The sequence below is a fragment of the Podarcis vaucheri genome, assembly GCF_965113315.1.
Source record: "Podarcis vaucheri genome assembly, chromosome: 4".
In the NCBI taxonomy this organism is placed as follows: Eukaryota; Metazoa; Chordata; class Lepidosauria; order Squamata; family Lacertidae; genus Podarcis; species Podarcis vaucheri.
Window position 1 is genome coordinate 9,960,937 of NC_138762.1, and position 15,140 is coordinate 9,976,076.

Consider the following 15,140-nt stretch of genomic DNA (forward strand, 5'->3'; position numbering starts at 1 on the left):
CATGGTAGTTAGGGCTTTTTATTTCTTTGTTGTTTTTCGTTGTTTTTTAAGAAGCCCGTTAGTTTTAAAACAGGGTAGAACTTTTACCTGTTAAGTCCTCCTTTTTGTCTGGTGCTTGTTGGATAACAAGACTTTCAATATGTCATGTTGAAAGTGTTGGTGTACATGGAAGAATATAGTAAACTTTGCATTCTTGTATCTAGGGTGCTTTCATATCACTTTATTTTTTCTGTTAACAGGAAATGAGATTTCATTCTAAATGCCTTCTGCTTGGCTGGAAATCGGCCAGTTTACTTACTTAACTTTTGAGTCCTGTAAATTTCTTCAAACCATTAGCAGGTTTTGGACCAGAGGAGGTTTGTTTAAAAACTTAGCTTGTAGCTATGCCTGGATAGCTATGCACATTGATAGTTGTCTCAAACCTCACAATTGTACGATATCCAGACTTGTTTTGTTTTGTTTTCTGGTGTTTGTGAGGACAGCTGTCAAACTACATTGTAGGCCACAGAGAAAATTGTGTGGTTTGGCATCTGGGCAAGAGACTGTTTTTGACACAGGAAGGTGTGGGAGGCTTTTGGAATCTGTGGAATATGTGAATAAACTCGTAGCTTTCTGCTAAAGCAGATTTCCTAATTTTTCTATGAGTAGAAAGTAGGTATGACGTCCATACATACCACTTTCATTTCCCTGCTAAGGTCTTTGTCTTTGCTTTAACCCAGCCAGATGGGCAGGGTACAAATAATAAATTATTATTATTATTATTATTATTATTATTATTATTATTATTATCTTCAGTAATATTTGCATGTGGAAAATATGCAATCCTAGGCATGCTTCTACTGAAGTAGGCCCCACTTATTTAGGGTTGCATTTTGCGATAGTTCCTGCAACTTGGAGTTAGCATTTTTGAAAGCAAAAAGTGGACATTGCCGCCTTTCTGGGGAGAGGGTTCTGGCATTCCTAGTTTAGAACTGCAGCATCTTCTGTGAGTTGAACTCTCCTGCCAGTTGTGGCTTATTTGTACTTCTGTTCCTCTGGTCTGTTAAGATCCCCGGTATTTTGAAAGAAATAGTTGGGGCCGTGTTAGAAACTCAGATATATCAGCTAGGTGCCAAATACCTCCTTAAGCCAGGGTTACAGTCGCCAGAATGGAATGCTTAGTTGCCATTTTGGGGCTAGACAGATCGAGTGTTGTATTTTTCGATTCGACTTTTTCGTGTCCGATATTCATTCTGATTGTGCAGATAAAATATAATGGATAGAATACTGCAGGATGTGCTGCTAGTGTGTGAAAACAGTCAAGAACCATGCACCTTCATAGTGGAGACATCAGCTGCCATCCTGGCACCTGGGCATCTTCACTTGGTTGCAAGTTGCTGATAAAAGGTAAAGGTAAAGGACCCCTGACAGTTAAGTCCAGTCACAAACGACTCTGGGGTTGCGACGCTCATCTCGCTATGCTGGACGAGGGAGCCGACTTTTGTCCTCAGACAGTTTTTCCGGGTCATGTGGCCAGCACAACTAAGCCGCTTCTGGCGAACCAGACCAGTGCACGGAAACGCCGTTTACCTTCCCACTGGAGCGGTACCTATTTATCTACTTGCACTTTGACGTGCTTTTGAACTGCTAGGTTGGCAGGAACTGGGACCGAACAAGGGGAGCTCACCCTGTCGCGGGGATTCGAACCACCGACCTTCTGATCTGCAAGCCCAAGAGGCTCAGTGGTTTAGACCACAGCACCACCTGCATCACAAGTTGCCGATAGGTAAAGGTAAAGGGACCCCTGACCATTAGGTCCAGTCGTGACCGACTCTGGGGTTGCAGCGCTCATCTCGCTTTATCGTCCGAGGGAGCCAGTGTACAGCGTCCGGGTCATGTGGCCAGCAGGTCTAAGCCGCTTCTGGCGAACCAGAGCAGCACACGGAAACACTGTTTACCTTCCCGCCGGAGTGGTACCTATTTATCTACTTGCACTTTGACATGCTTTTGAATTGCTAGGCTGGCAGGAGCAGGGACCGAGCAACGGGAGCTCACCCCATCACAGGGATTTGAACCGCTGACCTTCTGATCGGCAAGTCCTAGGCTCTGTGGTTTAACCCACAGCGCTACCCGTGTCTCTCAAGTTGCCGATAGTCAGGTGCAAAATCCCCCTAGCGAATTCTGAATGCTGAGTTGGAGTGGACTTTGACGGTTTCCTTACTTCTTTCTCCAGGGGAGAAAGCAAATGCTCCAACATGACTCTGATACTGCAGCCGTCAACACATTTGACACTAGTATGAGGCTTCTGGTCATTGTCTAGCACAATTCATGAGGAAACCAGAATTGAAGGAGTTGGTTACTATGATGAGAACTTTGATTGTTAATTCACCCGAAATGTACTGCACTTTTATCAGCAAACACCTATACAGTGGTACCTCAGGTTAAGTACTTAATTCATTCCGGAGGTCTGTACTTAACCTGAAACTGTTCTTAACCTGAAGCATCACTTTAGCTAATGGGGCCTCCTGCTGCTGCCGTGCCGCTGGAGCACGATTTCTGTTCTCATCCTGAAGCAAAGTTCTTAACCTGAAGCACTATTTCTGGGTTAGCGGAGTCTGTAACCTGAAGTGTATGTAACCTGAAGTGTATGTAACCTGAAGCATATGTAACCTGAGGTACCACTGTACAAAGTAACAGTTACAGTTTTTCAGAGCTGCATTATGAACTTACCTCTACAAAGCCACGAAGAAAGTTTAACAAGAATGTTTAGTAGCTCAATATTAAGTGTCATTTAAACTAAAGCTATTTTCAGTTGGTCTAGACAGTTGTCCTTAATTCCAGGAAATAAGTTCTGCAACTCTGCAGGATTAAGTGGTAAAACTGGGTGGCATGATTTTGGCACAACATAAAAGCACGAGAGGGAGCTTAGCATTGTGGCTCAGGAATTCTTTGTGATTGCAATGGGGAAACCTCTGTGCCTCTAGGAATGGGGACCTTGTGTGCCAGTGAGAAGCAGGTTCCCTGAGTTTGGTTGGTGCATTCTGGTCTGTCTACCCTCCTTCCTTTCAGATAGTGTTTAATCAAGAGGTGCCGGGGTTGAGCTTAGCTGTCCGTCATAACCTTCAGCAACCTGGGTACCAGTTGGTGTACTGTACTTCTGCATGCTTGAATCCCTAGAAGATCTAAATATTCAAATTGTGTTGCCTTAAAAGTTGTGGAGTTGGAAACTTGTTTTTGACAACTTAAACTTTTTTGAACAGTGATTGAGGTCTTCAAACAAGCAAGGAGATAGGCTGTAGTAGTGCTGTCCAGGCTTTGTTGGTAAATCTGCTCTATAATTCTCATGTCCAAACCTTCTATAACTAATTTAGAAAAATCACACAAAGAGATTAAGGCTAAAATACCAAATTCTTAGCATGCACTGTACATTAGAAATATTCTAATAGGCAATAAAATTAATCAGGAGTATGAAGCATAATGAAATTAATACACGCAAAGAAGGACCAGTTGAGAATATTAATATCCATGGCAACACTGGCTAATTCGTTTTTCTTCAGATGCAATCACATTTTGCACATCAAGCAGAAGACAGGACAGATAATGTTCCATAATAATTGCAGCTAAACCATTCTGTTCTACTTAGCTATTTGATAACCACACTTTGTGCCCTGTAGAATTTCACCATGCGTTGTTCCAGTCAGACTTCCGATTCAGGCACATTATATGGTGCTAGTTGTCAGAGTGGTAGGGAAAGCTTGTCAACCAGTAACATGGGCAGCTTAAAGATGTCAGTCTGCGGTGTGGTGTTAGTCATGGATCAATTGCAGGCTCAGATATTCTCCAGGCTTCCCTTGTCTGGCAACCGCATCCATCCAGTGCAGAAAGAGTTTTTTGTATTGATAGCCTCTGCATTTTACAGATGATGGAACATTGTGTTTACTACGGCTGAATTACAAAGAAAGCGCTCCGTCTTAACTTTTCAGCTTCAGGTCCTCGTAGCCTGCCAAATGGTGACTCTAGTGTAATATGAACAATACAGGGGAAATGCCTGGAAGAATCTGATACTTCAAGGCATAAATTTTGTAAGCCTATATGTTGCTTCTGGAATCCTCTTCATGAGATTATAGGAGTTCTGAGTTCACCCTCTGCAGATCGTACGCCCCACCAGCTCTCTGAAGCTGGGTAATCCCCCTTCTGTTATTCTGGAACACTTTGTTGAAACCTGGTGGTGGAAAGTGAGGACAGAGTAGTTCAGGAAATGGTTTGAGGAAGTGGCAACCCCTGAAAGGAGAGCCTTGAAGCGTAGGTAGGGGATAAGCTTGAGGGGCTGAAAGGGTTTGCAATGCTTATGTGAGGTTCCTCCAGGCAAAAGTCAAAAGAAAAACGGGACTCTGTTACTTGTAGGTCACCAGTTGAGCGCAGCCATATGTAGACAATGGCCGGAGACCGCAGAGAGAAAAGGCATTCCTATCCATATTGTGCTTCTCATTTGTGTGCAGCGTCTTTCAGATCATACCAGGTGTGCAAGGATGTGTGTGAAACACTAATCTTTCCCTACCACTATGGAAAGTAACACAACAGCTGAAGGAGGTAGGGGAAAGTGACTGTGGTACAGTGCTGTTGAAAAAAGCTGTTAATTCCTCTTAAAGCTCAACCAGACTTCCTTCTGCGCTGTGCTTCTAGGCACAGGTCCAGGCACAAGTTCAAGTGGGATTTTTTGTTGTTGTTCTCTCGGTGCTTTCTCTGGGAAAACCCGTGTTATGCTGCTGATTCAGAACAAACGGCATTCAGATTTTCCATGGACTGCCGTTAGCATGGTAAAACACAGAGTTTTCCTGGGAAGGGTGGTGCAACTAGAAGTGTGGACGAACCCCTACTCTGCAACATCCTGGTGGTTCCGTCCTTGTGTACATAGAAAACAGAGACAAAATAGTTCTTCTGCTCTTTGGCTTACTTCAGCTTCAGTATTGGTTTGTGAGATGCACCCAGGGGTGGCTAATGTTTTCAGTAAATGTGCAGCAAGTCAAGTCCACTAGGGCTGAGAGTGCCGCTCTGATAATTGGCACAATGCTCTAGTCTAGGGTTAGCCAGTGTGGTACCCTTCTGATGTTGCCTCACTACAACTCGCATCATTTCTGGCCCTGATAAGGAATGTTTGGCAACAGCTGGGTATGGTTGGTGGCACTCTTGAGGAACCCTAAGAAATTTGAAAACCTGTGAGAAGTTGAAATCCTGTGCTTCAGTACTTTAAGGGAAAATTAGGGATCAAAGAGGTGTACGGTGCTGTGAAACATGCTGAAGTCAGGAGAATAAAATTACGTTTTACTTGGATAAAAATTCAGTTTTTACATGTTGAATGAATTGCGTGGCGAGTTCCCGCCTCCCCTCTCCAGAAACAAAGACACGAGACACAAGAATTCGAGTTAATGGGCCAAATTAGGCCACAACTTTATTGATTACAGGAATTGAGCGGTATTGGCTTAGGCATTGGTCCTAACAACTAACCAGCTGCAACCCGTTTGCTTGAAGACCGGTAAGGGTTAACCACCAGTAGGGGGAGTCCTGCTGAGGCACGTCAACTAGGAGCTCCCCCCAGAGTTACCACTTGGGAGCATGCCGTGGGCCCACATCTCCATAGGCTTAGGACAAGGCCACGCCCCCCGGAATCCTTTATCAGATTACCCTTTGTTTCGGGGGAAGGTGATGGCGCTGCCTTCCCCCCTCATCTGCATAACAATAGAAAATACCCACACCAATGCCTAACCGCCAATACCGCAGAGTTGTGACAGATTGCTACGAGGTAGGTGAAAACCAAGTGGCCGGTGCCAATCTGCCAAATGGAAAAATTCCTACCAGGCCCCTTGACGGCGACCGACTGGAGTCCATAGCAACATCAGAGAGCCTAGCCTAACGGGTGGGAGGGAAGGGGAAATAACCTAGCTGGCTGCTGCGCGGAAAAGAGGGAAAGCCTCGGCCGTGCCAGACCTAAGAGCAGCGAGGCCACGCCCCCCAGGCCAGCTGATTGGCTGGCCCGTGGATGACGCGCCCGAGGCTTCCCTGGCATTGCGGGGGCTGAAGCCAGCCCCCGCGAGTGTGGGGAGGGGCGTGAAGCCCGCAACCCCACCTCCTCTCTAGCTCAGAAATGGCTTTACGTAACGAAGACTCCTAATTTTGTTATAATGTATGTTGTGCATTTTCATCATCATGCTTATGTTGCCACTTCCATTCTTAAAAATTTGTTAATGTTTCTTTGCAGCGGCGTCTTCGTCACCTGCGGAACATAGCAGCACGGAACATTGTTAATAGGAATGGCTATCGTCTCCTGGACACCTACTTCACTCTTCACTTGTGTAATAATGCAAAGATATGTAAAGGTACATGTAAGCCAGTTCCCATAATTTCTCTCTCTCTTTCTTTGTCCTTATATGATCTAATCAGTTTTCCAAACTTTTCATGTTGGTGGCACACTTTTAAGACATGCATCATTTTGCGACACAGTAATTTAGTTTTACTAACAAGCCGGAGGTTAAACTAACCCCTTATAAGAGCGTTCGCATGACACACCTACACACTGCAGCCGACGTGCTAACGTGTCGCGACACACAGTTTGGAAAGCTCTGCTCTAGGTTAATGCTTAGGCTGAAACTAGATAGCATGGTAATGTCTGCTGCTGCAAATCAGTTCACGTGACATGATTGCAGCATGAATTGCACCTTGCAAGGGGCAAGCAAGGAAGTAAAAGAGGGAAAACCAAAGTAGGAAAACAATACTTTATCTGTCACAGGCCAGGGGAGAGCAGGAGAAGGATGTTTGGGGTGGCTGGTTTCAGCATCTCTTGTTCCTTATCTCTTGTTCAGTTTTGGCTTGACATTTATGGACCACCCAGTGACTTCTTGGCAGAGCTAGTGTTTGAATCTTGGTCTCACAAGGCCAAATCTGATTCAAAGAAGGAGGGAAAATAAGTCTCGCTATGTGTGTGTATGTGTTCCTAGGGAGTTGATGCTGTCTGGGCTTGAGAAAGTATAGGAAGTGTTGAATCCTGATCAGTGAAGTTTTAGACTTTCCTAATCTTTGAAAGAGAAACTTTTTAAAAACTGAAATCCTTCAGATTCTGCTCTGATTGAATTCTGTAGTTTGCAACCCAAGTCCGTTTTATCCCCAAGAAACCTTATAGCTTGATCGCTCTCAACAGCCACAGTAGTAGCTACAAAAGGATTAACAGATGCCCATATACCGCTTAGTGTACAATGTCTTTAGGTGTTTACATCTTCTGTTTCTGTGTTCTGATCTTCCTTCCTCTGTATACTGGCAAGTAGATGAAAGTTCATCAAGCTGTTGCAGGCAGCTGCAATTCGCTTTCCTGGCTGCTGTGGACACAAAGAATTTATTCCGTGCCACCCCTGTGCCTCTGACCTGTCCCCAGACTCTGCCCAGTCTTTCTTAATATTTTTCTAAGGTGCTTATCTCCATGGTAGCTAAGCTTTGAACTACCATTAAGAATCCAGAATATGACCTCAGTGCTTGGGTTCATTGTCTTTGCCGCTGGATTCTGTGGCAGGATTGAGGACTAAATATTCCCACTCACACCAGCTCTCTGAAGAACTGAAAGATAAGAGACTGGAGCTGCTGAGGCAGTAACCCTAGCAGTTTGTCCTTTTAAAGAGACTCTTCCCGAACAATCTTTTCAGTTCAGGGTGGAGGAGCTACTTTTTTCAAAGCCTCAAAAACGATACTGAAGTGAAGCTAGGAAATCATTCCAGGGACTGTTCCTCTTGGAATGCTTACTTTAAGCAGTATTTATCAAATATGTTGCAATGTCATTGTTTGACATTTTGGATAAATTTGATCCCCCCCTAAAATAAAATAAAATAATGTAGCATGCTTATATTTGGAGCTGAAAAGATTCTGTTTCTGCACATGGAAAATGTACATGTTTTGCTCAGAAAAAGTAGAAACTGTACGTTTCGCATAGTAGTGTTAAGCTCGCTTGTTTCATTATAAACTCCCATATTAATATTTATTTTTGCAGATTTTTCCATTCCCCCAAGTAGGCATGTGGTAAAATACCATATTTTTTGCTCTATACAACTCACTTTTTCCCTCCTAAAAAGTAAGGGGAAATGTGTGTGCGTCTTATGGAGCGAATGCAGGCTGCACAGCTATCCCAGAAGCCACAACAGCAAGAGGGATTGCTGCTTTCACTGCGCAGCGATCCCTCTTGCTGTTCTGGCTTCTGAGATTCAGAATATTTTTTTTCTTGTTTTCCTCCTCCAAAAACTAGGTGCGTCTTGTGGCCTGGTGCGTCTTATAGAGCGAAAAATACGGTAGTATGGTGTAGAGTGTTGGACCTTAAAGATCATATCTTGGCCATGCACTCACTCTAACTTCTGGTTCCTTAGAGAACAATTCTATGCTGCTTGTTACGATGGCTTTATATTACCTCCAGCATCGGAGACAGTATACTCCTGAATACATAGCTGGCATGCACAAGCGGGAGACATCTGTTGCCCTTTTTCGTGGCCGCTGTGAGAACAGAATGCTGGACTAGAGAGGCCTCTGGTCTCATTCAGCAGAACTGCTCTTTTCCATATTTACTCTTAACACAGTCCCACTGTGTTAAATGGGCATTTCTCCTAGGTAAATGTGTATAGGTTTGCAGGTTTAATCTGTTTCCTCACATTACAAAAAAAGAATGTGACAAAAGCGGGTAGGGGTTTTTGTTCCTAGTAGCCAAATAATTTTAGCTTAAACTAACGCCTGGCTGAAGCAAATGAACATTCTTCTTTGAGGCACTGCCTGCCTTCTGGAATAAAAGCCAAGCAACTGTTCTGCAGTAGTATTTAAGTTTGCAGTTCAGTAGACCTAAAATGAACCTAATTCCAGTGCTCTGTGCGTGCATGCCTAATTTTTTTTTATTTTAAACCTTGGCATTTGTAGCTCCTGAAATATATTTGTAAAAGCGGACTCTCACTTAGGCTGCTAGTGCCCCCTTCCTCGTCCACATTGAATCCTGCAGGTTTGTCTGTTTACACTGTGTTCAGCCATTGTCTGTTTACACTGTGTTCAGCCATTTCCTTTCCCTTTTTGGTGCCATCATGATGTGGCAGTGATGGATTTTGTGGCCACCTGTGCTTCCCATTCCCCTGGCACCATGTTCCCCTTGTTCATGGTCAGGGCAGCTAATTTTCCATAAGGGTCCTTCATTATTATTTTGAATGAATCCTTATCAAGTTTCTCCCTAGAATGAAATAATTTTTTTGGTATGCGAGTTACCTTTCGTACAAATGTGAAAATCTTTTTCCATAGCATAAGTATCTGCTCTGTATCCCAGACCTGCACAGTCTGACCTTTAACACTCTCTTTAATTTTGTTTCCTTTTCTAGAATTTTATAAGAGTGAAGTGATAAAGAATTCTCTGGTAAGTTGCCTTCACTGTGAGGCTTCAGCAAAGTTCCAGATTAATCTTTTCTCCAAAATGTCTAGATATTTGAGTGAAACATTGTTCAAACTGTCTCAATGTTTCCATTTGGCATTACGTGTAAGTTGGCAAGCTGTGTGCGTCGCTGCGTTAAACCGGAGACTGGCATTAGTTTTTTTAGGGCAGCTGAACGAGGCTTTGTTTCCTGTCATGTAAACACAGAGCTGCTTCTGGTCAGAGTTTAAAACACTGTTAAAACTTGCGATAAACGTTTGGCGACTGTACATGCTGCAAGGAGTGATCTTCTGGCAATCTCTTCTCTAAGCTGGCTTTAGATTTTCCTTTATAAGCATGAATATCATAGTGATGTCAAAGGATTGATAGGCCCTGTTCACCAACTGGAGCATCCCACCATGAGTGGGGGAACCCAGGATCCTGCCTACCTGCCAATCACATCCAATTCACCACCTATACAGTCATACCTCAGATTACGAACGCTGTGGGTTGCGCGTTTTCGGGTTGCGGACCGTGCCGAACCCGGAAGTACCGGAACACAAAATGACGTCATGTGCATGCGCAAAAGCACCGAATCACGTCATGCACGTGCGCAGAGGGTTGTGAACACTGCGGGTTGCGAATGTGCCTCCCGCGCAGATCACGTTCGCAACCCGAGGTATGACTGTATTCAGGGAAAAAACCAAAACAAACACAAAATACCATATTTTTCGCTCCACAAGACACACTTTTTTCTTCCTAAGAAGTAAGGGGAAATGTCTGTGCGTCTTATGGAGCGATTGTGTGGTCCCTGGAGCTGAATTGCCCAGGGGTGAAAAGCAGATTGTGCTTTTTTCTTCTTTTTCTTTTTTTTGGAAAGATGGAAGTGGGTGTTGAAACAAAGCCGCTGATCGGCAAGCAGTCGGGAGCGAGATGAGGGATGCTAGCAATAAAGGAGGCTGCCTGGGAGGGGGGAGGTAAAACCCTATGGATCCTCAGGATTTTTACATTGGGTCACCCCAAATTCACCATCAGATCACATAGCATGTCCATGGGTACAGCCTGCACAAAAAACACACACACATCCACTGTTTCGTGGGGCCGCAATGGCGCAAAAACGTGGTTACGAAGCACGGATCCACATGGATCCTCAGGATTTTTGCATTGGGCTACCCCAAACTCACTGTCAAATCATATATCATGTCTGTGGCCACAGCATGTACCACAAAAATCATACATCCACTGTTTTCGTTCAGAATATTTTTTTTCTTGTTTGCCTCCTCTAAAAACTAGGTGCGTCTTATGGAGCGAAAAATATGGTAGGCTCCAGAGAAGAGAAGCAAGCAATCAAACACACACACACACACACACACACACACACACTTCCCTTCCTTCTTTTCCTGGGGTTGTTTGTTGCTGCCTTCCCTTTCCCTCCCCTGCCCATCTGTTCCCTCCTCTTCAGCCACCTTAATCTGTTCCTTTCAGATCATTTTCCCTCCCAGTTCGCTTTCTGCTCTAGGGCCTATCTTACTGTAGAAAACTAGAGAGTTGTGTGTGTGTGTGGAGTGCAGAAACTTCATGGGCATTGGAAACTTTCATAGGCACCATTGCATGGCTGTGTTGGGGCTGCCAGGTAGAGCACATTCTTTAAAAGCATTGGACTAAATGAATCAACGGTCTGTCTGTCTTGGTATAAGGCAGCTTAATGCATGGTCAGGTAAAACCCTGAACATTTTCAGTATACTGTAGCTGTCTCTCTCGTTTCACAACAACAGAATCCGACATGGCGAAGTCTTGACTTTGGTCTTATGCCCGATCGCCTCGATACGTCCGTTTCCTGCTTTGTGGTGAGGATATGGGGTGGCAAGAATGACACCCATCAGCTGCTGATAGAGTGGAAGGTCAATCTCGATGGACTCAGATATGTGGGCCAGCAGGTAAAATAAAAACATGCTGCTTTTACCATGGGTTGGCTAGTTAGAGGAAGTTTCAGCAGACATCTGTTCTGGTTGGGCTATCTTAACAGATCTCCTAAGTATCATTTTAAGGACAAAGTTAGTAAATGCCGGATAAAATTGTAATGGAACAGTGAGATTCTGTTGCTCATCTTGACAACTGACCCTCCGCACTGGTGAATGGTCGACTTAATCATGGTTCAGTAATTTTACACTTTGCCAGATTTCAAAAGATTAGCCTTCACGTTTACTGCAGTGTTTTGTATCTTCTTTTTTAAAAAAGAATAATACTTTATTTAGAATTCAACACAGTAACTGCTACAACAATTCATTACAATTAACCAATTTTAACAATATATAAATAGTAATAGAAAAATTACACATCATCACTTTTAACTTACTGAAGTTTTCATATTACACTTTTATCTCTTTATCTCTTTCTTAACAAATCAAAGAGAGAAAGACCAAGAAAGGAGGCACAAAAAAGAAAAAAGAGGAAGAAGAAGGGGGGGGAAGTGGGGGAAAGGAAAAAGAAAACATAGTAGAAATAATAACACAATGAGTCTAATCGGAAGTCAGATGTGTTTATTTTGTTTCATTTTGTATCATCTTTTGAGACTAACCTTTTTAGTTTTGTTCTTTGGATTTAACTTTTGTGAAGTAGGCTCGGACCCAGGAAAACCTAGGCTGCAATTTTTATTTCTTTTTAGTCTTTTAAGTTGCCACAATACTTGCTTCTGTGTTTGCATTTTGTGACATTTGGTCCGGGAAGTGAATGCCTGGGACCATATACCACATTCCTCTCCTCTCTGTTGGGCAGATGGTGACCTTGGATAATTGAAGGAAGTCTGTAAACTGATTATTCCTGTAATGAATGTTACCTTAACTGCTAGGAGAACTAATGAAATTCAAAATCAAGTTCACTGAATCTATGGCACTGTTTTAATTAACAGATACATGCTCGTAGCCCAAATGAAATTATTTTTGGGCTGAACGATGGCTATTATGGAGCCTCATATGAACAAAAGGTAAGGATACATATATTGCATATGTCATTAGTGTTGTATATAGGCTTCAATTTTTCACATTGGAGCTACAGGTAAGCCACAGATTGGAACTTATATAGTAATCCCTCTAGGGAAGACCACCTCAGTTACCATTAAAAAATAAGTCTGTTGGTTTGGCATGAAGCCTCTCTGGGTGATAGCTCAGAGAGCTGAATACCATATTGGCCTGAATATAAGCCTCACTTTCCCCCCAAATCCGACCGTGAAAAGTTAAAGTGTGGCTTAAATTCGTGACCTTACCAAAACTGGCTTTTACGATATCGCTGGTGAAACAGACATACGGTAAAACGGAACGGGTGTGAGTGCCTGCGGAATTTTAAGGGAGCGGCTTATATTCGGGTATTGTCCTTTTTTTCTTTCCCTGCCTTGAATTTTAAAGGTGTGGCTTATATTCGGGTGCGGTTTATATTTGGGCCAATATGGTATTTCTGACAATTATGTGTGACGGCTACTGGATAGAAGCTTCTGGCCTTTCTACCTGAGATGTGGATCTTGCCAAAGTCACCCGATCAGTTTACAAAGGCAGGGTTAGCATAATGCGCTTTATTCGCAGCTCCCCGGGGAGATAATTTTGATGTATTTTACCTTTGGGAAGATCATGGGTTTCAGACAGTTTTGTTGAGCTGCTTTTAATCAAAAGTGGAATTTGGAGACTTCCTACAGCTACTAATTAAATGAATGGGTGCGTATGGGTGTACTTGCTCATTACATTTGGAATCTGAAGGGGAGACCCAAAGGCCCATGTTAAGATCTGTGGAGATTGTGAACATAGAAGCATTTCCAGTTTGTGGAGCACTCAACTTCCAGTTCAAAATGCAGCTACAATCCTTGGGCAAGCTGTTCTTATTTTATAGCTTATGTAAAATTGGGGTTGGAGGAGCTGTGGGAATAAAAAAAGAAGATGTAGGGCTGAGCGAGCTGGTATGAGCCTCATATATACCGTATTTTTCGCTCTATAAGACACACTTTCCCCCTCCTAAAAAGTAAGGGGAAATGTGTGTGCATCTTATGGAGCGAATGCAGGCGGGAGGCTCTGTTCAGCGCTCCCTTTAAAGAGCACGCGGAGTGTGTGTGCGGCCCTTGGGGGCTTTTCCCCCAAGGAGGCAGAAGGGCTGCCATTCTTGGGGGAGCCTTAGCCACGCACAGCCTCTTGCGGACAGGGGATGAAGGCTCCCCTTGCCCGGGAGAGGCTGCGGGCGGCCAAGCAAGAAGCCAGGACAGCCAGTGGGATCGCAGGGATCCTGCTGGCTGTCCTGGCTTCTTGTTTAGCTGCCCGCAGCCTCCACAGCCGGGAGAGGCTACACGCAGCTAAACAAGAAGCCAGGACAACGCAGTGCTCCCTCTAGCTGTTCTAGCTTCGCACGGCTATTGGCTTTTGCGGGAGATGCCCGGCTCTGTCCCTTCCCAGAAAAGCCCCCAAGAGCCGCGCTCCCTTTAAAGAGTGCACGGCTCTTGCAGGAGGTCAGGGGAAAGCCAGTAGGCTTGCTTTCACTGAAGCCAGGAAGGCAAGAGGGATCGGTGTGCACTGATTCCGCTTGCTCTCCTGGCTTCAGGGATAGCCCCTCAAGGCCTCCTGAGCGAAGATGGAGGAGCGCTCCCTCTTAGCTCAGGGTGCTTTGCGTTGCTTTCTTATTTCTTGTTTTCCTCCCCTAAAAACTAGGTGCGTCTTATGGTCCGGTGTGTCTAATAGAGCGAAAAATACGGTAACTGAGAAAAAAAGTTGTAAGATAAAGCTTGGAGCATTTTCAATAGCCTTATTTTATTATTGGATGTGTGGTTCCCCCTTCAAGTGGTCCCTATGTTGTATTGAATATGGGTGTAGCTTCCTGGCTCAGCAGCATGTGGGGATTTTTTCAGAAGCAGTGAGCAGTTGGGCTTTTGAGAGATTCCTCTGCTATTCACTCCTTCATTTATGCCCTACCATTCCCAAGCACTTTCTTCTCTGGTGGGAAAATACTTGCAGCGGGGGGAGGGAGGCAGGAATTACACCATTGCATATATTGATCAGCTAAGCAGATTAAAAAAGGAAATTCTTTCCACGCTTTCCTTAGGCAGCATGGGAACTGCTGTTTATACTTAAGCTGCAGATAATTAATTTTTCCCCTTGAACTCCCTTTTTGGCCTGGTAGTGCCTTACAGGGCTCGTTTCAAAGAAGTGTTTTCATTTAGCAACTGAGATAAGCATAAGAGGTGGGCAGTCTTAAGCAGATGACTTCAAGATACCTAGATACCCTTGTGGAAGGAAAAAAAATGTAAAAAGGCCTTTAATAGGGAAATGGGACCTAATTTCAGTGTTATAAAAAGCAACTAATCAGCTAACCTGTTTGCCTTTAAGGGCCTCTCAGGAACCCAGAAGAATAACCTCCTCCAGGTGGATCAGAACTGTGTCCGCAACTCATACGACGTCTTCTCTTTGCTGAGGTAACTCATTTTAAATCCTGAAATAGAATTGTTGGCACAGATAGTGATATAAAAAGCATCACTGTCAGTAGGCTGAACGTGCATAGCTTTTCAAGATGTTTCCCCATCATGTCCATTATTGTGCATATAGCATTGTTGTGAAGACGCCTGGATGGTGATTCTCAACTCCTAGTACATGATCTTGGGAGTCTAACCTCCTTAGGATTACTGCAGACCTGTTCCTTCTACAGTAAAACTTTGAGAGAGTTGTGTTTACTGTGGGTGGAGTTAACTGGTGAAGATTTTCCCACCACCACCACTGGAAGA

At 44.0% G+C, this 15,140-nt stretch overlaps 1 protein-coding gene and 1 long non-coding RNA gene across 2 annotated transcripts in view; one reads left to right on the forward strand and one right to left on the reverse strand.

Annotated features, from left to right (window-relative positions):
- The window catches only part of LOC309530625, a 419,691-nt gene that overhangs the window by 16,006 nt on the left and 388,545 nt on the right, over positions 1-15,140 (reverse strand). The window lies entirely within an intron of this gene.
- Positions 1-15,140, forward strand: part of UVRAG (UV radiation resistance associated) — a 90,424-nt gene that overhangs the window by 5,023 nt on the left and 70,261 nt on the right. The window contains exons 2-6 of the mRNA XM_082219296.1: positions 6,236-6,353; positions 9,363-9,397; positions 11,167-11,328; positions 12,300-12,374; positions 14,749-14,834. Coding sequence (XP_082075422.1) covers positions 6,236-6,353; positions 9,363-9,397; positions 11,167-11,328; positions 12,300-12,374; positions 14,749-14,834 — 476 coding nt within the window. The remainder of the gene's footprint in view (positions 1-6,235; positions 6,354-9,362; positions 9,398-11,166; positions 11,329-12,299; positions 12,375-14,748; positions 14,835-15,140) is intronic.